The sequence below is a fragment of the Tamandua tetradactyla genome, chromosome X (assembly GCF_023851605.1).
Source record: "Tamandua tetradactyla isolate mTamTet1 chromosome X, mTamTet1.pri, whole genome shotgun sequence".
Classification (NCBI taxonomy): Eukaryota; Metazoa; Chordata; class Mammalia; order Pilosa; family Myrmecophagidae; genus Tamandua; species Tamandua tetradactyla.
Genome location: NC_135353.1, coordinates 165330912 through 165355497, shown reverse-complemented (window position 1 = coordinate 165355497; position 24586 = coordinate 165330912). Strand labels below are relative to the sequence as shown.

At 43.7% G+C, this 24586-nt stretch overlaps 1 protein-coding gene across 2 annotated transcripts in view; it reads left to right on the top strand.

The window, feature by feature from the left end:
* The window catches only part of CLCN4 (chloride voltage-gated channel 4), a 77223-nt gene extending 54079 nt beyond the window's left edge, over window positions 1-23144 (top strand). For both annotated transcript variants that reach the window (XM_077146153.1, XM_077146152.1), the window contains 2 exons: window positions 5374-5590; window positions 18969-23144. In XM_077146153.1, coding sequence (XP_077002268.1) covers window positions 5374-5590; window positions 18969-19059 — 308 coding nt within the window. In that variant the 3' untranslated portion in view covers window positions 19060-23144. The remainder of the gene's footprint in view (window positions 1-5373; window positions 5591-18968) is intronic.
* Window positions 23145-24586: the final 1442 nt, after the last annotated feature.

Sequence of the window (24586 nt, the reverse complement as noted above, 5' to 3'; positions counted from 1 at the left end):
GAGCAGATGTTGTTGGGAGTCAATTCCATGCAGTTGTTTTCCTTTCCGTGTTCTAGCTGAAATCAGCTGTACTGCCCACCAATTTGGGGAAGGAGGGAAGGGGACGACGCTCAGGTGGGGTGTCCCAAAGCCAGGCAGCTCAGAGAAATAGCCTGTGGGCACCATCCACCTAGGATGACTGCCTTGGAAGGGGATGGTGGGAGGCAGAAGGATTCCCAAGACAAAGGATTCCATGGACAGAGGCCTGGGTGTGAGGGCTCAGGGTGGGGGCCCACCAGGTCCTGATGGTGCAGCAGGGGTGGGGACCAGCATCACCTGCCAATGATGCCTTCCTGTGCAACATCCCTGCTCCATGACCCTGTACAACTTGCCAGCAGCCCATGGGAGCTGGGCCCATGACAGGGCTCATGAATGCACTGGCACATCTTACCCCACAGCCTACCCTCTGGATCGCTCATAATGCTTTTTGCTGGAGCTTTCCCTGGTATCCATGCACCAGACAAGTCTTTCGTGGTCCCTGCCCTTCATTGCCCATTTCTAAGCTCTTCCTTTGAATTCATAAAACCTCTTCCCAGGGTTAACTAGCTTTGAAAATATCTTATAAATAGCTTCATCAAAGGCTTTACAAAAATAAGATTAAACAAGCAAGACCCTCTAATTTTAGCTTGTCACTCAAGCTTATTTACCCGCCCCCCCATTGATTTTTTATTTTAGACATGATAGCATGTCTCCCCCAAATTTCTGCTTAAGTGTTCAGTGATGCTTCTCTTTCTTAGAGATCCTGAGGCGTAACAGAGAGATATGCCTTCAGGCCTAAATAGTGCCTCATCAGTACTGAGTTCTTTTGAACCGTATTAGTAGGGTTGTGTTTGTTTTAAAATAATTTAATCAGCAGGCTTTAAAAAATTTATTCACTCCCTAAAATCTTTTAAGTAGAAGTAAAAATTAAAAAACGCAAGTAATAAATGTCAGGGACTCATTGTGTCTGGTGGCGCTGCGGGCACACCTGCTGGGAGAGCTCACTGATTTCCCTGAAACCCATTACTGTAATCAAGTGGGAGGCCAGGCTTGTCATCAGGCCGGTAGAGGAGAAGTGGAAGCTTGCCAGCCCAGCGGGCTCCTAGAAGCTGTGTTTGGAATGTCTAAAGAGGCAACATGCTATGTAAGTAATATCTATATGCTTTCAATCAGACCCATAACATTGTAAGACGCTGCTATTTATGTGGAGTATTTAGTTCTGAACAATCAGAAAAGCTGTTTGCCTGAAATGTGGTAATAGAGGAATCCCTGTACTCTGGTGGGGAAATTCATGACCTGCATTTGCAGAATTCTATGCCTTTCCCTGAATACTGAGCTCTGACATCAGTATTTAGCTAGTACCTATCCCATGCCAATTTCATCTTCAGGAGAATTGGGGGCAAGAATGAAAGTCGTCCACATAGCTTGGATAAGCAAAGAATGGTAAATAAGGTAGATCAGGATTTTCCTTATAGCAATGGCTCACGTTGAAGCAGAGAATGTTTTATTTTTTCATCCCATCTCTGGAACGCCAAGCCACAGCCATTATGCTTGTTAGAGAGCAATTAGCCCCACCTAGGAAATGTGGCCCTCTTCACCGTCACATATTAATACAGGGGGCCGTTTGTAATCCTTGCTCAAATTCCTGGCAAGTGGACTTTAGATTTCATTGCTATTTGCTAAAATGAGGCTCTTTCTTTACTCAGCATGGCTCAAGCTCTTCTAGTTCTGAATTCTGTATTAAGCATATATGTATTCAGAGAGGACTCAGTGGGAAGCTGCAAAGATGATTAAAGAAATGGAAAGTTGGAGTTACAGGCAGGAGTTAAGGGAATTCTCATTTTTGGGGTCCGGTGCATGATTTCGTAATGATTCTCCAGCATGGGGAGGCTGGACATTTGCAGGAATGGCCCTACATCTAGGACTGAACATCAAGAGGGGTGTCAGATCTGTAGGACAAGATATGTAGGTCTGGAATGAAGAGATTTCAGCTGGGAAGGACTGTTAAGTATTGGAGTAGCACCAGAGAAGAGTGGTGTCATCCGTTTCCTTCTGCTGAGGATGTTAAAACATACATGCCTCGGTGAGGTGTAAGTTGGTTTAGGAGCATCTGCCTTTTTCTTGTAAGTAGCCTCTTTTTCTGTTGCTTCATCTTTGTACCGACCCCTCCACTGGTTGCTTCCAGTTTTTGCCTGTAGCCTTTCTCATTAATTGCATTTGCTTTATGGAAGCATTTTCAGTTAGCAAGAGAATAGGGTATTAACCTCCCTAAAACTATCTACTCTACAGTAAGTCTTCTCCGTCTTGGAACTAGTGGCATTTGGGACGGGGTCAGTCTCTGCCATGGGGGCTGCCCTGGGCCTCATAGGGTGCTGAGCAGCATCCCTGGGCTCTGCCTACTGGATGCCAGGAGCACCACACCATCCCCCACTCGTGACATCCCAACATATCTCCAGACCATTGGCAAATGCCCCCTGAGGGCAGGGCTAAAATTGCTGTAAAGCCATTCTAATAGCTTACCAGATAGATGTGTGATTATTTCCAACCCTTCTAAATTTCTTGGTCCATCATAGTTTGTAAAATTCATTTTACCAACACTTTATTAATTGCCCTCTCTGCGCCTGACGTTGTGAACGTATTGCTGGCTAGAAAGTGGAGCGTCAACTTGAATAACCTTAGCCAGTACTCATAAAATGAGATAAAACATCATTTTTCAGGAGCTGTAGCTGCTGATACGAGTTGTAGTGGAATATACCACAAACCTCCTACATTAAAGACAGTTTTAAAAACACTTTAACTACTTGAATGTTAAAACATTGAAATATGCTGTTTGTTACACTTTTAAAAGTAAAAATAATACATATTCATAAAATATTGGCGCAATCAGGAGCAAACAGAAAGAAAAAGTCACCCACATTCTCAACACCCAAAAAGGCCCTTGTTAATATTTTGTATGTTTCCATCCTATCCTTTGGGTCTTTTTAAATGTACATTTCAAGCTATAGTTCTTGATTTCTTTCCCAACATGGGCTCCCAAGAGCCCCTGGGGTTTGAGAGTCCATTCTCTGCTAGCATGGTTCATCCTCTGGTTAGGCAGTTGGTTTGCCTTTCATATAGGAAATGTTTTTTGAGCGTTCACTATGTTCCAGTACTGTCCTAGGGGCTGGGAATAAGAGAAGACAGAACACAGACTGTGCCCTCCGTGAACTTGCCTTCTCTCGTCTCTTTACAGGCGTTTGGGGACTGCTAAAGATTTCCTGTAGATAGTCCACCCTAGTAGAGAAGTAGAAGGAGCTTTCTTTCTGGTTCTTTTTCCATCCACCAGCTTTTGGCCTGTCTCTAGATAGCACCTCCATCCCCAAAGTTTTGAAACCTTTAAGAGAAGTCTTTATAATACAGTTCCAAAGTGGGCTTGCAGAGCCCTCTGGCGAAAACAACAGTTGCCACTCTTGGTGTAGCAAAGAGTACAGCTCAGCTCTCCAGCTCTGACCCCAGTTGATGCCTACAGTTCTTGCTTGGTGGTAAATAGCTCACAGGCTTTCCTTGGTAATGCCTTCTGTGTGAAGTTGGCTTTCTTCTACATGGCAGGTGGAACCAACCATGCTGGCATTCAGTAGACCTATTCATTCATTCACTTGTTGATTTATTGACTCATGCATGCATCTGGCAAATGTCTGTTTAGCATCGACTGTGTGCTAGGCATTTTCTAGGCACTGGGAATGCACTGGTGAGCAAGATTTTACTGAGCTAGCTGCTGTTGGAATCAGAGCTTTAGCCCAGTTTGTAGATTCAGAGGAAATATAAACTTGCTATTTATTTTAACAAGTAGATTGACAGTTTGCTAAGTCATATTTGGTTTTATAAAGGGTTCAGCAAATCCACATGATCGGCTCTGGATTGAGGTTCATGGCTTGATCCAAGCTTGGTGTTCAACCTGATTTTTGAACTGGATGGAGGTCCTATTATGTGGGACTTTGGGGAATCAACCAGTCTGAAAATGAGCAAATAAGTATCTATTGGCTGTTGCTTTGCTACCGTGGTGCTGAAAGATGGAGCATCTTGATTTAGGAGAGACGGATGCAGTGTGCATCATGTAGCATCTACCTTTGAAAGCATGCTGGGCATAAGTGTCATCTGGTATTTGTGGTTGGATCACATCCTGTTTGATGTAACTAGTTTTAACCTGACCACATAATGTGCCGGCATTTGCCCAGCCGGCCCTCTCTTCCTCTTTTAAACAGAGACCCCTTTTCAGACTCAGCCTGACCCCAAATGCTGCCAGTTTTCCACTAGAGTACTCTGTTGCAATAAATGGCCTTAGAGGAGGCAGCTAGAATTTTATTTTTGAAAGAACGATGTAGGTGAATAGTAGTCTTTGAGAAGGCAAAACATGTATTATAGAAACCAGGATTCATTTTAAGGCAAGCCTCACTGTACATTTTTCCTAACCTTTTCCCATGAACCAAAAGAAAGATTAAAATTCCAACAGAAGGAAAATTGCCTTGGAGAAATATCTTGAGACCGATGGATTTATTTCATGTGTGACTTAAAATAGCCTGGGATTCTAGCACCGCCTTAAGTTGTATTTCTAACGAGTTCCTGTTAGCCTACTTTTTTTCAGCTTTCTTTCACGTGGTCTTCTCTACAGGCAGAATTAGGCTAATTGCTACCATAACCGTTTTACTGTCCTTCTTTAAGAAATCCACAAAATGGCCCGTTTTAAAGAGAGAAAATTAAATTCAAGGGGGAAAGGGTGGCTCTTTTCAGGGTGCTTTTTGGGCCCAGTAGACTTATTTGGGATTGAGCAGCGTCTCTGGGCTGTGAACCTGGGCCGGTCCTGTTGGTTTCTTGTTTTGCTCGGGATTCATAATAGCCTTCGGGCCAGTTATAAGTTAGTCTGTCAGAAACAATGTGTTAAGGGCGCTGGGCAGCTCAGCGAGGTTTCTTGTCATGCCAAACTTCAACCCATGTTGAGGTGAAAGACTGTCAGGAAAACAAGGGTAGAGGGTTCTGAGCTCTTTTGGGTGCCCTTGAGTCCAGGAGGAGGGCAGTGCATTTGCCCAAGGAGCCATCTTGATCAGACCCATCTTGTGAGGCTTTGATGGTGAATGGTCTGGTCATGGTGTTGGGGGGGGGCGGGGGTGGTACCGTCATACAGCATCAACTCAGGAGGGACACAGTGTTCACACTTGCTGGCTAAAGCCCTTCATTAAGCAATGTGCAATTTCCCCTGGAGCCTCTTTTCTCTGGGACTCTAGGATGCTGGTGGAGGAAAGATGTGTGCATGTGGCTGGGGGGTGGGGGAGCTGATAAGAAAGGGGTTTTTATGTGACTTTTCATTTGCCTGTGTTCTAGAAAATGCCCGACAGAGACAGGAAGGGATCGTGAGCAATTCCATCATGTACTTCACTGAGGAGCCCCCCGAGCTGCCGGCCAACAGCCCACACCCCCTGAAACTGCGGCGCATCTTGAACCTCAGCCCCTTCACGGTCACAGACCACACCCCCATGGAGACCGTGGTGGACATCTTCCGGAAGCTGGGGCTGCGGCAGTGCCTGGTGACGCGCAGCGGGTGAGTAGCCGGGCAAGGGCTGATGGCACATGCCCTGTGGTGAGGCACTGGGGAGCGAAAGATGACCCGAGCCCACCCCAGTCCTTCAGGAGCTCTCAGTCTACTGGGGAGGAGCAGTGTTTGACAGATGATGTCAGTAAGCTGTGGTGAGGGTGTTGTCAGGAAAATGTCTGGGGAGTTTGGGATCTCAGAGCAGGGATGTCCCATGTACCCTGGGAAGGTGGGAGATGCTTCCATGTGGAGCCTCTGCCTGGGCTGAGTCTGAAGGGGAAGAACCAAAGGAGAAGGGACTGTGTTACCTTTCTACCACCCCAGGGGTACTCATCTCTGGGTGAAGGTACAACCAGTTCTGATGTAATATGACATACATGCTCCCTAAAAATCAGTGCTGTGCAAAAACGCTCATTGCAAATCACAGGGCTTATGGGAAAAACAGGCTTAGGCACACCATGCTCAAAAACTGTCAGTGACACATAAAAGATAGGAGCCTAATAAAAATGGTAGTATAGTTTTACACACAATAACTGGCTAAGAAATGCATCCAAACCACAGTGCATATGGCACTCTGTTGAAAAGACCTGGAGTTTGCTGGTGGTAGTACAGCAACTGCTGCTGCACTCAAGGCTGCAGCTTGTGAGTTCCTGTGAAGGGATAGGCGGGTTAGCTGTAATTGGAGAGAAAGTTCTGGTCCCAGATGATGGGTGTGGCTCCTAACCCACAGGTGAACTGAAGAAACTGGTCAGTGTTTGAGGGGTGTGTGTGTGTGTGTGTGTGTGTGTATGTTATTCATTCCCATGTCCTTGGGTTCAGCTGGGTGCAGTTTTCTGCATTCATAAATCACACCTAAGCAAATAGTAAATTTGCATAATGCTCAGATTGTTCCCTGATATCTCAGTCTGGTTGGAACAAATTCATGTTTTCAAAACAGATGTTATCGCAGAACTGAGAGATTTGGTGACCCTGTGGCGTGGCCTCGGCCACAGCAGTGTTGCATTTGCCCCAAACCAGGAAAGCAGCAATGCAAAGAGAACACACTAAATCAAAGTGCCTTGGTGTGGAGGGGCCATTTTTGTGCTCAGCTCAGTTGGTGGAATGAAGTGGCTAAGTCAGGGAGCCTGGAGCTTAGGGGTTTCCCCCCAGTTTATTCCTTTATGGGCCAAGGGTGGCAGGTGGGGACGGGTTGTGGAGGCATTGGCACCCAATATAGTTGAGGTCTTGATGGAATCCAGAGACTTAACTCTCTGATGTAGTTTCATTTCCAGAGCCAGCACAGTCTAGTTTAATCAGTGGTTCTCAACCCAGCTGATTTTGCCCCTGCTTCTTCTAGGAACATGCGGCACTCCTGGCATTGATTGGGTGGAGGCAGGGGTGTACCCCCGCAAAGAATGATCCAGCCCCAGATGTCACTGGTGCCGGGGTTGAGAGACCCTGGGCAGGATGCCTGCGACTAGCTGACTAAGCTGTGGTTACTCATTCCACTTTCATCTTCCTGCCCCATAACAGGGGCCTGGGAGTCGCCAAGGAATTGGTTTGCCCAGTCACCCAGTGAACTTCCAGCAGGCAGGCCGAGGGGCTGCCTTAGCTCTGACTGTAGCTAGAGTGGTGCCTTGCACAGGGCAGGGCTGATAAAGAGCCAGCAAATGTGCCCTTGTCTTTGAGGCAAGAGTCATTTCTTCTGGGGACTTCAAAGGTGCTAGGTGGTTCTCATGCCTGTGGGTGTGCCCGAATCCCTTGGAGGGCTGGTTAAAAGCAGCCTAGGGCCCCACCCAAAGTGGCCAGTCCTGCTGGTCTGGGGCAAGGCCTGAGAATTTGCATTTGTAGCCAGCTCTCAGGTGAGGCTGATGATCCCGGGTCCTCACTTTGAGAACCGCGGCAGGAGCCCTTCTGTGCTTGAGGTTACAGCGCTGGAGATAAATACCACTCGATCACCCGAATCGTCTCAAGTGTATGGCAGTTTCTCCTTTCCTTTAAAATCATAATCCCACGTCAGTTACCATTGGAATTTCCAGTTCTGCCAGGAAATTCTGCCCTTAACGCCTGCTCACAACTCACAGAGCCCCACGAGGATTTCCTGTGAAGATGTGGGTGCTGAAATTGGCTCAGAATGTTCGGCGAGAAAACAAAATCACACACTCTCTCTCTCCACATATTTTAAGCAAACACAGATGCTGATACGTTAGTGCTGGCAAGGGATCCTTGTTTGGGGGCCTTTCATCTCCTTGGGCTTACAGCCAGGGCAGGCCTCTCTTCTCGCGCCAGCTCGCATTTTTCATATGGCCCCCTCCGCGTGCCTTCCCTGCCCGAGCGAGCCTGAGTGGGCCATGTTTACCTGGATCGCCCATGGATCCCTCAGAACCTGGGCTCCAAGGTCATTGTGCAGCCAAATCAGGAACCCAGAGGGGTCTGACCCCAGAATGCCAGTGACCAGACAGCCTCCAGGGGCTAAGAGAGAATTTGGGTTAGAGTTTCTCTACAGACATTCTAGAAAGGAAAAGGGGGCTCGGGAGATGGTGTCGGATGTCCCCTGAGCCCTGCTCCATGGGCCACAGGGGCTTGGACAAGTCAGCTTTCTGGAAGAGCCCAGATATGCTCCAATCTGAAATATGTTCTTGGGCATAGATCTGGCCATGCCTCATTCACTGGATTCGCTTGAACTGCTACCCAAGGGACGGGGAGTGCAAACGTTTGATTTAAATCAAATAGGACATTTCACACCCTTCTTGACCCTGCTGGGTTTGATGCCACCTCCTTCTGGGTTGATGTTAGCTTTCTTCTTTTGTGATAATTACTGTCACAGGCCAGGACGCAATTTGTGTGCCTACTGAAAGCTGCTCCTGAATTTCTACGTCCCCAGTGCCCTGGTGACCAACTTCACTTTAAGATATTACAGTTCCTGACTTTAACAGAAGTTTTATCAGGACTGCTTTCGGCAAGTGACTGACCTTTTGGTGCAGTGTGGGGGCTAAAGATAAGGAAGCAGCCTTTGTAGATTGGGGAGCATTTTTTTTTTTATTTTTAGGTGGGGAAGATGTCATAGTGGAGTTCTCATCACTTTATAGACACTACTATCTCATTGCTTTTTTAAAGGGTATTGGCTTCACCAGCATGTTAGTGAGCATCTATTTGGACTGAGAGCTGGAGGAGGCTCAAAAAGAGTAAAAGAATAAAAAAAGTCACAGAGCTTGTCATCCCCTGAGGCACATGGGCATCATACAGTTGAAGTGGCGTGGTCCAGGTCAGACTTCCTAGAGGGGCTCATTTTGACACAGGCTTTGACATTTGATAAATGTCAAAGAGGAAGAAGGAGTGTTCTGCACTGAGGGACTGCCCCTGGTTGATGATGCCAACACTGGGTCTCTTCCCATGATACAAAATGGCCTTCAGGTCCTCCATAGCCATTCCAGTGTCTCCTGCAGTCACAGCTTTCTTGGTGGTGTTAATCTAGGTATAAGCGGCTGGCCTCGTATTGATTCCTTTTGGGTTTTAAAGGACACTTGAGATCCCAACACTCGTAAATGCTCATTTTTAACCTCCATCCCCAGTTCTCTTGACCTTCATGTTTCAGTTATGCTTTTTGAGAGAGAAGTCAGTAAGAGAATTCTTTTGCTGGTGCTTTGTTCCTATCACCGAATTCCTAGCATCTGAATGGGGAGCAGGACTTCTTATAGCGTGTGGGTCACTGCCTTCATTTATTTGTTGGTGTTTATTTATCTGTCTATTTATTGTGCAGCTTTATTGAGATAATTCACATTTAAATGAATGGTGCATTTCACCATTTAAAGTGCACATTTCAATGGTATTCAGTATATTCAGAATGGTGCATCTATCACTATAATCAATTTCAGGACATTTTCATCACCCTAAAAAGAAACCCCACATCCCTTAGCCATCACCTTCCCCGTTCTCCCTCCTCCACCCCTAGCCTCTGGCATCTACTAATTTACTATCTGTCTCTATGGGGACAGTACATATAAATGGAATCATATGTAATGGGATCTTTTGTGTCTGGCTTCTTTCATTGGGCATAATGTTCCAAGGTTCATCCACGTGCTGGCATGTATCAGAACTTTGTTTCTTTTGAAGGCTGAGTGATAGTCTGTCATATGGCTAGCCCATCCATTTGCCAGTGGGTGAACATCAGGGTTCCCTTTATTTTGCAGATGAGGATCTGAGACCCAAAGAGGTTAGACAGCAATCTCACGGTTAAGCCAAACTGGTGCTAAGCCTTTCCCATCTGGGCACACTTTCCCTAGAAGCAGTCAGGTACCCAGCTCTGGGGTTGGAGCTGTGCACAGAGGGTCTTTTGGTGGAGGACACTGCCCAAGGGACGTGTCTAGGTAAACACATCCCAAGCCCCCCTCTCCCCTTTGATTGCTGCCTCTGCTCTGCATTCACCTTTGCTTTCCCAGAAGCCAGTGGACATCACTGCACCCTACAGGTTAGCCTTGTAGGGCCAGCACATTCAGAGAGTAGATCTGGGCAAATGAAAGTCATTGGAATACCTGTGTTTTGGAACGCCTGTTGCATAAAATACTGAGAATGTGGGGCCAGGTAATGGGATGTCTGTGTTCCAGTGAGTGCTGTGTTATTTATTCACCCAGGGAGGCCCACCTTTTTTGGAAAGCTCCCAGCTGGGGATGACATGGAAAGTGTCTAAAAGCTGGTGCTAGACATTAGCCATTTAATTGTGGATTGTGGGCAGGTCAATGGTGTTCCAGAAATAAGATGAGCTTGGCAGGGGACATTGCAAGGTGCCCAGCACAATGGCTATAAAGCAACTGGTATGGAAGTATTTCAGTATGTTTTAGCCAAGCCAGTGGTTCTCAATTAGGGGTGATTTTGCCCTCAGGCACAAGGGACATGTGGTACTGTCTGGAGAGACATTTTTGGTTGTCACAACTGGGGGTGGGGGAGGTAGGATGCTCCTGGCACCAAGTGGGTACAGCCCAGGGATGCTGCTGCACATCCTACAATGCACAGGAAAATCTACTACAAAGAACTGTTGTGGCCCAAATGCCAGTAGTGCTGGGAAAGTTGAGAAACCCTGCAGCAAAGCTTTCTTGGGCATGGACAGGTGGAGAGAATCCTGCGTTAGGGACTACCCAACTGCCCTTATGTCCTGGCCTTATCTGGTGACAAAGCTACCTCTCCTTACTGCCATTGCTCTATGGCGTTGAATTAGAATCATCAGAGCAGGAACAAAGCTTATCTGATCCCAGGAGTAAACTTCTTCTCTTTACTTGGGCCTCTGAGCCTCTGCCATGCTGCAGCTGAGTCTGGTGGCCTGGGCTGGGTCTGTCAACACCAAAGGACAGCTCTAAAGAGACAGGGGCTCCCAGCAGCTTCTGCAGCCACAGAAACAGAGTTATTTGACAAGAATTTGGGTTATAGCACCCTTGAGAAAGTTTTTACCTTAGTTGGATGAGTACAATGGGCTCTTCCTATGGCAGGTGGCCCCCAAGCATCTAAGATCAGTGCAGAGAAAAGAAGGTTCCAAGAGCCAGCAGATGGGCTATACACTATTCTGGAGAAGTGAGATCGGAGCCCTGATTTCATTCTCTGCACTTGTTATCATGACCGTTTTCCCAAGAGAACCAAGAGCTTTTTACCACCTAAAAAGGAGTGTTAATGTGTTCCTTTATGTGTGTATAGTGGTTTGGAGCTGTGTGCACCTCAGAAAAACATGTCCTTCAACTTAATCCATTCCCGTGGGTGTGAACCCATTGTCAGTAGGACCTTTGATGAGGTGACTTCAGTTAAGGTGTGGCCCAGCCCAATCAGGACAGGTCTTCATTCTATTGTTGGAGTCCTTTATAAGCAGAATGAAATTCGGATCAAGAGAGAGAGAGAGAAAGCCAACCAGGGGAAGCAAGAGCTGAAGGCCACCAGAACCCTGAAGAGAAGTGAGAGGCCAGGAGAGGCCACCCTGTGCATTGCCAAGTGACAGAAAAGCCCAGGACCAAGGATCAAAAGGAAGAAAACATCATCCTGATGATGCCTTGATTTGTACTTTTTCCCTGGCCTCCAAACTGTGAGCAAATAAATAAATTCCCATTTTTTAAGGCCACCCATTGCATGGTATTTGTTTAAGCAGCCAAGGAAATTAAAATGGCATCTTTTTTTCAAAATTTTAACAAACATTTTTTTGGTGCAAGGTTATATACCTCATTACAAATTTTAGAATTCACACAGTATAGTGTGGGAAGCATCCTGGATGGGATTTTCACTTTAACTGTTTAGTATAGAGGAAGTTGAAGGACCCACTCACTGTTGGACAGTTTTAGTATAACAACATCTTACTTTATGGGACCTATTCCAGTCAGCCAAAGCTGCCAGAATGCAACACACCAGAGATGGATTGGCTTTTAATAAAAGGGGATTTATTTAGTTAAAAACATAGTTTTTCAGAGGAAAGGCAGCTAACTTTCATCTGAGGTTCTTTCTTACGTGGGAAGGCACAGGGTGATCTCTGCTGGCCTTCTCTCCAGGCCTCTGGGTTCCAACAACTTTCCCTGGGGTGATTCCTTTCTGCATCTCCAAAGGTCTGGACTGAGCTGCAAGTGCTGAGATGAGGTATGCCAAACTGCTTGGGCTATGCTACATTAATCTCTCTCTTTTAAGCTTCCCATGAATTAAATTAAACATCACTCACTGAGGAAGGCACTCCCCTTAGATGTAATCAGTCATAGATGAGTTCCACAAGCTAATGATTCAAATTCACAGCAGCAGAACTAGGCACCATCACCTGGCCAAATTGACACCTGAACCTCCCACAGGACCTCATTCAATTGTAGTGTATTTTGGTACATTTTAGAAAATTATTTAAAGAATACATAACCATGGCTAAAGTCAAGTGTTAAAAACAAAAATTCCAGGCTCTATCCCTCCTTACCTCTATTCTTCTCTCTGTAGGCAACCACTTTCCCCCAAGATTTTATTTTGTAATTTTCCAAATTTACAGTGAAGTTGAGACAGTGATTCAATGAATACCCATATATGTCCTCACCTAGATTCATCTATTAACATTTCCCCACATTTGTTTTCTCTTTCCTTCTCTCTCTCTCTATTGTTTTCAGAATCATTTGAGCAGAAATTAATAGTGATAATTCATCTCTGAATGTTTCAGTGTATATCTTTTAAGAATAAGGACATTCTTTTACATAAGCACTAAACTGTAATTATGCTAAATTAACATTAACTTCATAATATCATCCAATATCCAGTCTGCATTCAAATTCCCATCCACCATTCCACCAAGGTTCACACATGGCATTTGGTTGTTTTGCCTCTTAAGACTTTTTAAAAATTTTTAATTGATATATATTATATATTCAAATGCTGTGTAATCACCCAATGTGTACAATCAGTGGTTTACAATATCATATAGCTGTGCATTTATCATCACAATTGGTTTATTTTCCTTTTTTGTGAAAAATAACATATACAAAAAAGCAACATTTCAAAGCACATCACAACAATTAGTTGTGGAACAGCTTTCAGAGTTTGGTATGGGTTGCAATTCCACAATTTTAGGTTTTTACTTCTAGCTGCCCTGGAATAATGGAGACTAAAAGAAATATCAATTTAATGATTCAGCACTCATGCTCATTTGTTAAACCCTACATTCTCTGTATAACTCCACCATCACTTTTGATCTTTCTCCCACCCTTTAGGGGTATTTGGGCTATGCCCATTCTAACTTTTTCATGTTGGAAGGAGCTGTCAGTAATAGTAATATGGGATAGGAGGGTGGAACTAGTTGATGTTTTGGAGAGGCTGGCCCCTTGGCATTTCAGGACTTATCTGATCCAGGGACCCATCTGGAGGTTGTAGGTTTCTGGAAAATTACCCTAGTGCATGGAACCTTTGTAGAATCTTGTATAACACCCTAGATATTCTTTAGGATTGGCAGGAATGGTTTTGGTTGGGGTTTGCAAGTTATCATAGGTAGTAATGTCTAACTGAAGCTTGTGTAAGAGTGACCTCCTGAGTAGCCTCTTTTTTTTTTTTTTTTAAGGAAGGAAGGATAGAAGGAAGGAAGGAAGGAAGAAAGGGAAACATCTCCAAACATTTTCTTGCTTTATTGTATTTTGTTTTTCCGTTTTTGTTACATGGGCTGGGGCCGGGAATCGAACCGAGGTCCTCCGGCATAGCAGGCAAGCACTTTGCCCGCTGAGCCACCGCGGCCCGCCCCTGAGTAGCCTCTTGAATCTTTTTGAACTCTCTCAGCCACTGATACCTTATTTGTTACACTTCTTTACCCCCTTTTGGTCAGGATAGAATTGTTGATCCCACAGTGCCAGGACCAGGCTCATCCCTGGGAGTCTTCTCCCATGCCGCCAAGGAGACTTTCACCCCTGGATGTCATGTCTCACGTAGTGGGGAGGGCAATGATTTCCCTTGCAGAGTTGGGCTTAGAGAGAGATTGGCCACATCTGAGCAATAAAAGAGGTCATCTGGAGGTGACTCTTAGGCATGCGTATAGGTGGGCTAAGCTTCTCCACTACCTACATAAGCTTCACAAGAGCAAGCCTCAAGATCAAGAGCATGGCCTATTGATTTGGGTGTCCCTAATGTTTCACGCAGTATCAGGGGTTTCCCCGGTGGTAAAGTTTAATAGTTCCATAATTTTTCTCCCATCCTGTAAAGGACTTTGCCAATACTTTTTGATTATCTGCTTAATATACTCTGGGATGTATCCAGGCATTACATTAAACTATACAGGATTAAAGGCCCTCATGCTTATTCTGGGCTCCCTGTATTTGGATTGTTTAAAGGATCTGTCCAGACAGGTCGAGTGAGATTATGTGCTACAGAAAATTTGAGTTCTGGACAAAATAGGCCTTTCTTCCTTTGGTCTCAAAGAATAGATGAGGCTCTTTAGTCTTTTATCTCGAACTGTTCTCTATCTTTTTTTCTTTTCTTCTTCTTCATCTTATTGTTATTTATTAGTATTATTATTTTTACAGCAGCTGTAGATTGACAGAAACATCCTGCACATCTCCCTGCCTCCCTCCCCCCCACAGTGTTCCCCACTATTAACACTTTGCATTCGTGTGGTACCTTTGTTATAATTGATGAAACAATATTATCATCATTATACTATTAACTATAGTCCGTAGTTTATAGTAGGGTTTCCCCACCTTTCTTTGTTGATTTTTTTGTGACGGATTTTTTTTAAGAGCTCTGCCCAGTCATTGTTTCCCATTCTGGGTTTGGTTGGAGTAGTCTGGGGCCATGTTTTGGTCCAGGTGGCATCATGAGGTCCGCTTGTGTGACTGGGTTGCTGCTCAGCTCCGTCACTTGGGTGAGGTAGCGATGGGCGGCCTCTCTGTTTGAAGGGACATCTTTCTCTTTGTATATAATCTGTGGGGTGATACTTTGAAACTGGGTGAATTTTCTCTTTTCTAGCAACCAATTACCTAATGATTTTAGCATCCATTGATAATAATTGCCTGAACTAATGATTACATTGGGGGTTACAGAATACTGATTTTCTAATTCTGTTCTGCCTTCTACATTTTCCCTTTATATATATTGAGTTCCCTTTATATATATATATACCTGATATATGTATGTATAGCCATGAAACCTTTCTTCAAAGAATTACAATCCATGGTTCCCTTTTGCATAATGTGCTTCTGAAAGTCCCTTTTGCTATTTTCCCTTCTCCTAAAACTGTTCCCCTGAGCTGGGAGTGGGGAATAGTACCCCCTTGCCACTGTGTGAGAGATGGGGGAACTGCCACAAGAAATCAGTCACTTTTTCAAGGCTGTTTAAGGCCCAGTGTAGTCAGTGACAAAGCTGTCATAGTCCTGGCTGACAGCTTCTTTAGTCAGTGTCCATTTCACTAGGCAGAACTTACTTGTATATATTTTGGGGGTGGGGGGTTGGGTTGTGGGAAGAGGCACTGCTGATTTTCTCTTGGAATTAAATATGCACTCATAGAATGTCATCAAGTAAAAAATAGCATTGTTGCAGGTATTTAGAGCTCTTCTTTCTGACTTTCACACCAACGCTAAGGAATTTTAACTTTTAAGTATGTGCTTTGGCTATCTTGTAGGACAGAAGAACTTTATCATATTTAGCCTCCATTTAAATTCTTCATTGCCAGTGTGTACAGGGACAATTTTTATGCCATGGTAATCAGTGTATGTACCTGCAACTTATCTTAGTAAGTGGTGTGAGGAAGGATTTAATTTTTAAAAGATGGATAATGAGATTTTCCCAGCATTGTTTACTGAACACCATATAGGACTTTGAATATGTGTTTTCCATTTTCATATTCACTAACTATTGATAAGAGATGAGTTTGACTAATTTGACTTTAATTATATAAACAACAGTCCATTTATATTTGTATTTTCTGATTTTTTCCATATATCATCATTTTATATAGATAGATATATAGTAGAAACTTGTGATTTTGATAGTTTTATAGTATCCTGGTGTGAGAGTACCATAGTTTGCTTCTCCATTCCCCTTTACTTGGGTCTGACGGCAGTAAAGTGGGCAGCATTTTGCAAACTTATTTGGCGTGGAACTTCATTTTTTCTCAAAGAAGTTGTGTCCATCTTCTTGTCTCAAACTTTCCATCTTACTCCAGGGGGTGTGATTTGTTCAAGCAGGTGGTCATTTAAGTATTTAATAAAATCAGGAGTGAAGTAAGGACTGCCGTGAGTGGTTGTGCAGGTGTGTACTGCATAATCCAGGAGACACTGTTTACATTGTAGTGTTCTTGAACAGTACTCTATGGAGTTGTGCAAAGTACGAACCAGATGGCCCTATACAAGTGACTCTGTTAGGTGAAATTGTTTGTATAAGATGAAGAGAACAGAATTCTGGAAAACGAGGCAACTTATGTCTGTGGTTGGAGGCAAAGGTGAAACTTCATCCTTCTGGTAAGATAGAATTAAACATAAAGTTAATTTTGATCTTATACTTACAATCCCTTATACTTAAACTTTCTGTGATGTGTTCCAGTTTTTTTTTTTAACTTTTTTTATTAATTAAAAAAAATTAACATACAAAACATTAAGATATCATTCCATTCTACATATACAATCAGTAATTCTTAATATCATCACATAGTTGCATATTCATCATTTCTTAGAACATTTGCATCGATTTAGAAAAAGAAATAAAAAGACAACAGAAAAAGAAATAAAATGATAACAGAGGAAAAAAAAGATTATACATACCATACCCCTTACCCCTCGCTTTCATTTACCACTAGCATTTCAAACTAAATTTATTTTAACATTTGTTCCCCCTATTATTTATTTTTATTCCATGTGTTATACTCTTCTGTTGATATGGTAGCTAAAAGGAGCATCAGACACAAGGTTTTCAATTCACAGAGTCTCATTGTGAAAGCTATATCATTGTTCAATCATCATCAAGAAACATGGCTACTGGAACACAGCTCTACATTTTCAGGCAGTTCCCTCCAGCCTCTCTGCTACATCTTGAACAGCAAGGTGATATCTGTTTAATGCATAAGAATAACCTCCAGGATAACCTGTCAATTCTGTTTGGAATCTCTCAGCCATTGACACTTAGTCTCATTTCACTCTTCCCCCTTTGGTCGAGAAGGTTCTCTTAATCCCTTGATGTTAATTCTCAGCTCATTCTAGGGTTTTTCTCAGTCCCTTGATGCTGTGTCTCAGCTCATTCCAGGATCTCTGTCCCACGTTGCCAGGAAGGTCCACACCCCTGGGAGTCATGTCCTCCGCAGAGAGGGGGAGGGTGGTGAGACTGCTCGTCATGTTGGCTGGAGAGAGAGGCCACATCTGACCAACAAAAGAGGTTCTCTTGGGGGTGACTCTTAGGCTTAATTTTAAGTAGGCTTGACCTATCCCCTGTGGGGTTAAATTTCATATGAACAAACCCCAAGACTGGGGGCTCAGCCTATATCTTTGGTTGTCCACACTGCTTGTGAGAATATCAAGAATTCAACTTGGGGAAGTTGAATTTCTCCCCACTCTCACCATTCCCCAAAGAGGGCTTGCAAATACTTTTCCAGTCACTGATCAAATCACTCTGGGATTCATCGGGGCATCACTCTGGACAAACCAACAAAATCTCATGTCCTACCTGAGATTCTAAGTACTTATGACATTCAATCAAACTATCTACATGAGTTATATTAGGAAATGCTCTAGTCAAAATATAAATTTTGTAACAAATAAACCTTTTTTGCTTTAGTCTCACATATAAGGTGACATTTTAAAGTATTAATTATCATCTATTTTCAGCACCCTGCAATAATGACATTCCTTTGTTCTTCCTCATGCAAAAACATTTTTAAAATTTGTACATTGTACATTTCACTATTATTATACACTCTAGGCATTCCTAGATTATACCATCTCGATCTTTACCATCTATCTTTCTTTCTGATTTCATTTATGTCCCCAGCCCTCCTCCCTCTATCATTCTCACATGAAGCTTCATTCAGTGTTTTAACATAATTGTATTACAGTTAGGTAGTATTGTGCTGTCCATTTTTGAGTTTTTATATTCAGTCCTGTTGCACAATCTGTATCCCTTCAGCTCCAATTACCCAATATCTCACCCTATTTCTATCTCCTGATGGTCTCTGTTACCAAGGAAATATTCCAAGTTTATTCACTAATGTCAGTTCCTATCAGTGAGACCATACAGTATTTGTCCTTTTGTTTCTGGCTAATCACACTCAGCATAATGTCCTTAAGGTCCATTCATGTTGTTACATACTTCATAACTTTATTCTGTCTTACAGCTGCATAATATTCCATCTTATGTAAATGTCACAGTTTGTTTAGTCAACTGTCTGTTGACGGACATTTTGGCTGTTTCCATGTGATGTGTTCCAGTTTTGACAGTACTTTCTATACAGCCTTTTTCAGTGGACCATAGCCTTGACATTTCAGCATGTGTATTCAGCACCATAGGCTGGCTGTGGTAATAAGCAAGCTTGTGTCTCAGTGACCTAGGACAGTAAAGGTTTATTTCTTGCTCACACCCCATCCCCTGTGGAGGGCAGCAGCAGTGGGCTCTATTCTACACAGTCACTCAGGGACTGAGGTCTTTGTACCTTGTGGCTCCTGAGTCAATCCTTTGTGGCCTTGGGGTCTTTCCCTGGGTCGTGTGCCTCTGCTTGGCAGATGAGGAGAGAGAACATGGGAGAAATACACCAGAGACCTCAGGGCGGCCTCTATGACCTCCACCCACAGGCCATTGGCCAGAGCTCACTCACTTGGCCCTGTCCATTCACAAAGGAAATCGGGAAATGTCCACCCATGTGCCCAGGAGGCAAAGGCCCTGGAATTCAGGGGTCAGCATGAGTCAACATTGCAGAGGTGACCTCTTCTTTCTCTATTTTTTTCTTCTCTAGGAGACTTCTTGGCATCATCACGAAAAAGGATGTTCTGAGACACATGGCTCAGATGGCAAACCAGGACCCTGAATCCATCATGTTCAATTGACAAGATGGCACTGATTTTGAGAAAAACACAGTGACTGTGTCATTTTAAAAGACAAAAAGAAACCATAGGTTATTATCTAAATGACGGATCATGTGCTGGAGGCAGTAGAAACATAAACTTTGGTTGAAACGAGGAGAAGAAGGATGATACCTTTAAAAAAAAATCAATGAGTAGACATTTTATAACTCTAACCCCTTATGAGTTTCACGCTGTGTTTCTTAATGAGTTTACTAACTGTTATGGGAGCATGTGGGTGGGTGTAAATGATGTGATTTGTCCGAGGACAGGGAACAAAAAAGCCGAGTGGAGAGACATTCCCCTAACCTTCTTGAGGCTGATACTTGTAACTTATGAGCGTGTGTGAAGCTTCACATCCAAAAGGCAAAGAGAGATTGGTATACGAGCATATTTATTTATTGGTTCCTGAAGTTTTGCTGCTATGTTACTGAATCATACTAAAGACATTTGCACTCACGTTGTTGGTAAAGAAAAAGAAATTAAATTTGAACATAGTGAAAGTGGCAATTATGCATCACGACCATCCCATTTCTCACTCCTATTTGTCTCATCCACTGGTTTCTGAACCAACACGCAGGAAGCCTGCTGCGATGAGCATGAAGAAATCATTTCTCTTTTGAACAGCAGAATCTCGGGACTGCCCGACAGACTATTATAGTGTCATATGCTGCCCTGTGCTGCCTCCCATGCAAAGGGAGGCATCCTTGTTTTGAAGTTCTATGTCCCTGATCTTCGATTCCTATCCCGTAGCTCCATTTTTCTCTTGCTGTTGCCTGCGTATTCCTAAATATTAGTCCAGCATTTTCCATGGGCCATAGCCTATGTGCTCCCAGCTTGCCGCGAGCCTGCTTTAATTTCCAAATAGAATATACAAGAGTCAAAAACAGGCTACCCAGTGTTATTACTTATTTTTTCCTCTCAGATCTTATCAAACATGGCAGCAGAGAGGGTACATTCTCAGGGGGAACTCCTCCAAGTGGATTGCAAGAGAAATACTAAATTGATTCTAAATTGGTTCCATTCTCTTCTCTGTGGGATGCAAAATATCAAGCTTTAATGTATAAGCATGCACTTTCATACTAGCAGTCAAAGCTCAGAAAGGCAGAGTTAAATTTTAGACGGCCAGTTTGAGCATTGGGTATCTCTGTATTTGAACCTAACGACACATTTATTCTTCTAGTCAGGACCTCTGATGTTTCTGCAGGAAGGAATTAAGGTATATTTTGCGTCCACTGTAGAGTGATCTGTGTAAGATGTATCTCACTTGCCCTTTAGTCTTTGTCTCTCCTTTTTACTGATTCGTCCTTATCCTTTTTCAATTTCATTGTCCTTGGATATTGATGGATCAGTTAGGTGTGCATTTGACTGTGAATAATAGAAAACCCAGTAAACGGTGAAGAGCTGAATAAGAAACCTAGGGTGGGGATGGGCACTCCAGGGCTATCTCAGTTCTGTCATCAAGGATCCAGACTCTGGTAGTTCTTTTCCACCATCCTTATCCTTTGTCCTTTGGCTTAATGCCTCATAGTTGCAAATGGTTGCTGCACTGCCAGGTATCATGTCTGCTTTCTAAGCAGGTATAAGGAGGGAGGGGAAGTAAAAAGGTGCAATGTCTATATCAGGAAAGCAAAGCTTTCCCAAAGACATCGAGCTTACATCCACTGGCTAGGATTCTGTCACATGGCTCTCCTAGCTGCATGTGAGTATGGGAAGGGAATTTTTTAGCTAGGCACATTCTTTGAATAACATTTAGATTCTCTTACTAAGGAAGGGGGATTGGTCCTTGGGAAGGGAATATGTCTGTAGGATTGGAGGCCATCATTGTGTCCTGATTGTTACTCTCTCTTTCTTGCCCAATTCCCCCAAATACTCTTCTTTTAATCTTTCCTCCCCACTCCCTCTTCTCTCTGCCACTTGACACAGAACTCCCATCTTCACCCTAATGAAAAAATTTAGTTTGCATACAAACCTAGCTACAAGTGCATTGCTATGAAACTTCTAGTTGATGGAAGGAAATACATATTCTTCAGGTTAAAAAATTTTTAAGTCCGACCATGCTGACAAACCATGGGAAACATTTTTCTGTAATTAACTGGCACCCTCAAAAATAATATCAACTAGCCATTCCAGTGTGGAAATGTCCAATTGATAGAAAGAATTAGATCTTTGGTCCTAATGTGGAATGGAAGCTGTTGTTTCCTTCACAACATCACATATTGGACAATGTTAGTGTTATTGGGGTTTCCTTAGAACTCGTGCAAGTGAAGCTGGATTCTCCTGGAGTTGAAACCCCCAAAAGTCAAAGATTGCCCCATGGAGTTCTATCTTACTCCCCTGTGCTCTCCTCAGATTGTTCCTGCAGTGGGGAGTAGGCATTAGTCATAGCCCTGCTTTATATAATCCAGGAAACCCTTTGAGCTGAACCACATACTTTCCAAAAGGAACATGAAGCAGTGGAAAGATAAGCCAAAGGTCAGTCAGAACTTCTCCTCCAGCTGAGGCGATGGACTCTAGGCCAAGGTCACAGAGGAAGTTGTGTCTGACTCTCCAGTGCTCAGGATAGCGATGGCCTAGAGTTCATGGAAAACTGTTGGAAGTGTCACTTGACTTAACCCAGTCTTGTTTTCCTTTGCAAGTGGAGCCTCTAATTTGTCGTGGGGTTCAGGTTCTCCTCAAGGGAAGGCCGGCGTCAGGCAAAGTTAAGGACAAGGAGGAGACGGGGTAGGCCGTGGTGGGGACTCCCACAGCCAGTCGCCGCCCTGACATGAGGCCCTAACCCAGCCTCACAGCCCCTCCCTTGCTGGCTCCCCTGACACTCCCTGGGGACCGTGCTGCCACTCTCTTGGACGCTCAAAAAAGTTCCCAGGTAGGGATTCGACGGTGTTCGCTGGATCCAAATGCAGAACTTCAGTCGCTTTACCTGGTCACGCGATGACTTGGACGTGTAGGTGAAATAAACATTTTTCAGAATAATGATTTTTTCTTTTCCAGAACCACAGGCTTTTGACATTTGTAAAACTTTCCTGATTCTTTCTGGATCTGTTTTTAATGTAAAAAACATAAATACTGAGTGAAAAGAAGTTCTCTAAGGAGACGTTATCAACCTGTGCTTGTTTTCCCTCCCATTCTCTCATAAGCCAATGTGTTGTAGAAAGACATCAAATAAAGGGTACCCTGAAAGTGATGTGCAGCTTTCTTCAAAGTGGTTTTCAGCGCAGCCCCTGGGCATACAGAGGTGGGTGTGGCAATGAGAGAAAGGTAAATGTGCTAGAAGTAAATCACTCTATGTTCCTTTTTTGTTGTTACTAGAACCAGGCAATCTCAGCATTCTCTATTCAGTATTTATTTCCCAAAGACCCTACAAAGGAGAAGACATGTAAATAGATAGAGTTTAGGCCTTAATGAATCACAGAAACTGAAGATGTTAGAGCAGTTTGTTTCACTTAGGTGAGAGGTGGTTACTTTGAATTATTTGCATATGCAAATTTGCTCCATATTCTGTGCCAGATGCTGAGCTGGAAAAGACACCAAAGCCAAGATCTGTTGCGTTACCTCGTCATTGTAAAGGAATGCCTTCAGTTTAATTTCCGTGAGCAGTGTTTTATCAGACTGGGCTTCTAAACTTTGAAATGATTTACATGAGGTGAGAGCCTGAGTATCTAACTTGGGGAACATTAAACAGACCTGATTCTCACCCCCCGTAATAACTATTTATTCGCCATCCTAGGTGTGCTGGTAATGAGTCCACGTGTGGCTTTTATGAGATTATCTCACATTTGGTGTTGGAGCAACCACATAGCAGTGTGGGTTTTGTTTTGTTTTGTTTTTTAACATTTTAACACTGTGTGTAAACATTGGCACCTTATTAAAAGTTAAATTTTGAACTCTTATTTTAAATAATAAAACAAGCATGTTGTGAACAAAAGAGATAGCAGTTTCACAGCATGCTTCTACCATGCTGTGGTAGAAACCTCCAGAATAGAACCTCCGGAAACCTGACCCTGGTGAGTTGGCTGAAGCTTCTGGTGAAGTGAAACACCCATCTTTAAGACTGTCACACGAGATCAGGATGTTAATATGGTCAGCTGTAAAATCCATTTGGCCCTGGTGACCTATGGCCAAATAAAATTTCAGACTGGGTGACAAGTGCCCCAAGCTGGGGTACGACCACCGTCCCCAGGCCATCTGCATGTCTACCCTATGCGCTGAATCTGGGGAGTACAACCTAGGCAGTGGCCAAATATCCATTCATTTTTTCATTCTCTCTTTCGTTTCACAGAAATGGATCTAGTTTAGTGCTTTGGGAACCACAAGGTTTCATATTATATCTTTCTCCCACCAATATTTTTATTTAGAGAACTTTCCACGTTACAGAAAAGTTGAGAAAAAGAAATGGCACAGAGAATGCCCACATACCCCTGACCTAGAAGAGGTGCTGTTTAATACAGGTGAGGAGCCCCTTTAATTATAAGACCCTTCTGCTTAGGGGAGGGACTAGATGCAGGGAGCAGGGGTATGGGGGGAGGGGCATATCCTAGGCTGAGGGGACAGGTGGCAAGTGTAAATGTCCTGTGGTGGAAATGGGCCTGGCCTGCTGGAGGTCCAGCCTGAGGTGAGTGGCCGAAGTGATATGTGGGGCAAGAAGGGGCATGGGGACATTTGAAGTTGGTCTAGTTTTTTCCTCTCGGGACAGGGTAGACAGGCAGATGCTTCAGGGCCTTGTGAGACAAGGTCAAGGCCTGGAATTCAGAGGAGTGATATGATTTGACTTGTGTCGTATGAGCCTCATTCTGGCCCCTGTGGTATGGCAAGACTGAAAGCTGGGTGTCTGGCCAGGAGGCTACTGGAAATGGGAGAGATGGTGGGGGCTTGCCCCTGAAATTTCTTGAATTCCAAATCTATTCCAAGGTAGAGCCAGCAGTATTTGCTGTTGGACTGGATATAAATTGGTACAACCAAATTGCCACTTACTGAGATGAGGGAGACTAAGCCAAGAACTCCACTTTAGAGATGCAAAATTAGTTATTGGCTAATTCACATCTGGAGTCTAGCATGATTGTTAGGGTTGGAGATAAAAATCAAACCATTAGTATATCTGTGGTATTTAAAACCGTGACTGGAAACTTCTATGGTCTAATAACATTTCCATAGACTCTCAGTATAGAATTTTCAGGGAACCACACCCCTGTTAGATGCTGGTAAGACTACTTTGAATTCCAGCTCCTTCATGTCCTGCCTGTGTGACATTGTCACAGTGATTGAACCTCTCTGAGCCTAGGTTTCCCTATCTTTGTAGAGTGAGCTCTTGAGATCGTCACCAGAAAGTGCCTGGCATGTAATGGTGACCCATACAAAATGGTGGCTCTCCAGCTTCTGCCATTCCAAAGCTCTCCTAGTAGCCTCAATTGGAAATTAATTAATTTAAGGTTAAGTTCACATTACACCTTAATTATAAGACCCTCCCCACACGCACCAAATAAATACAGATTGGGCTAGCCAGTTGCCTTTC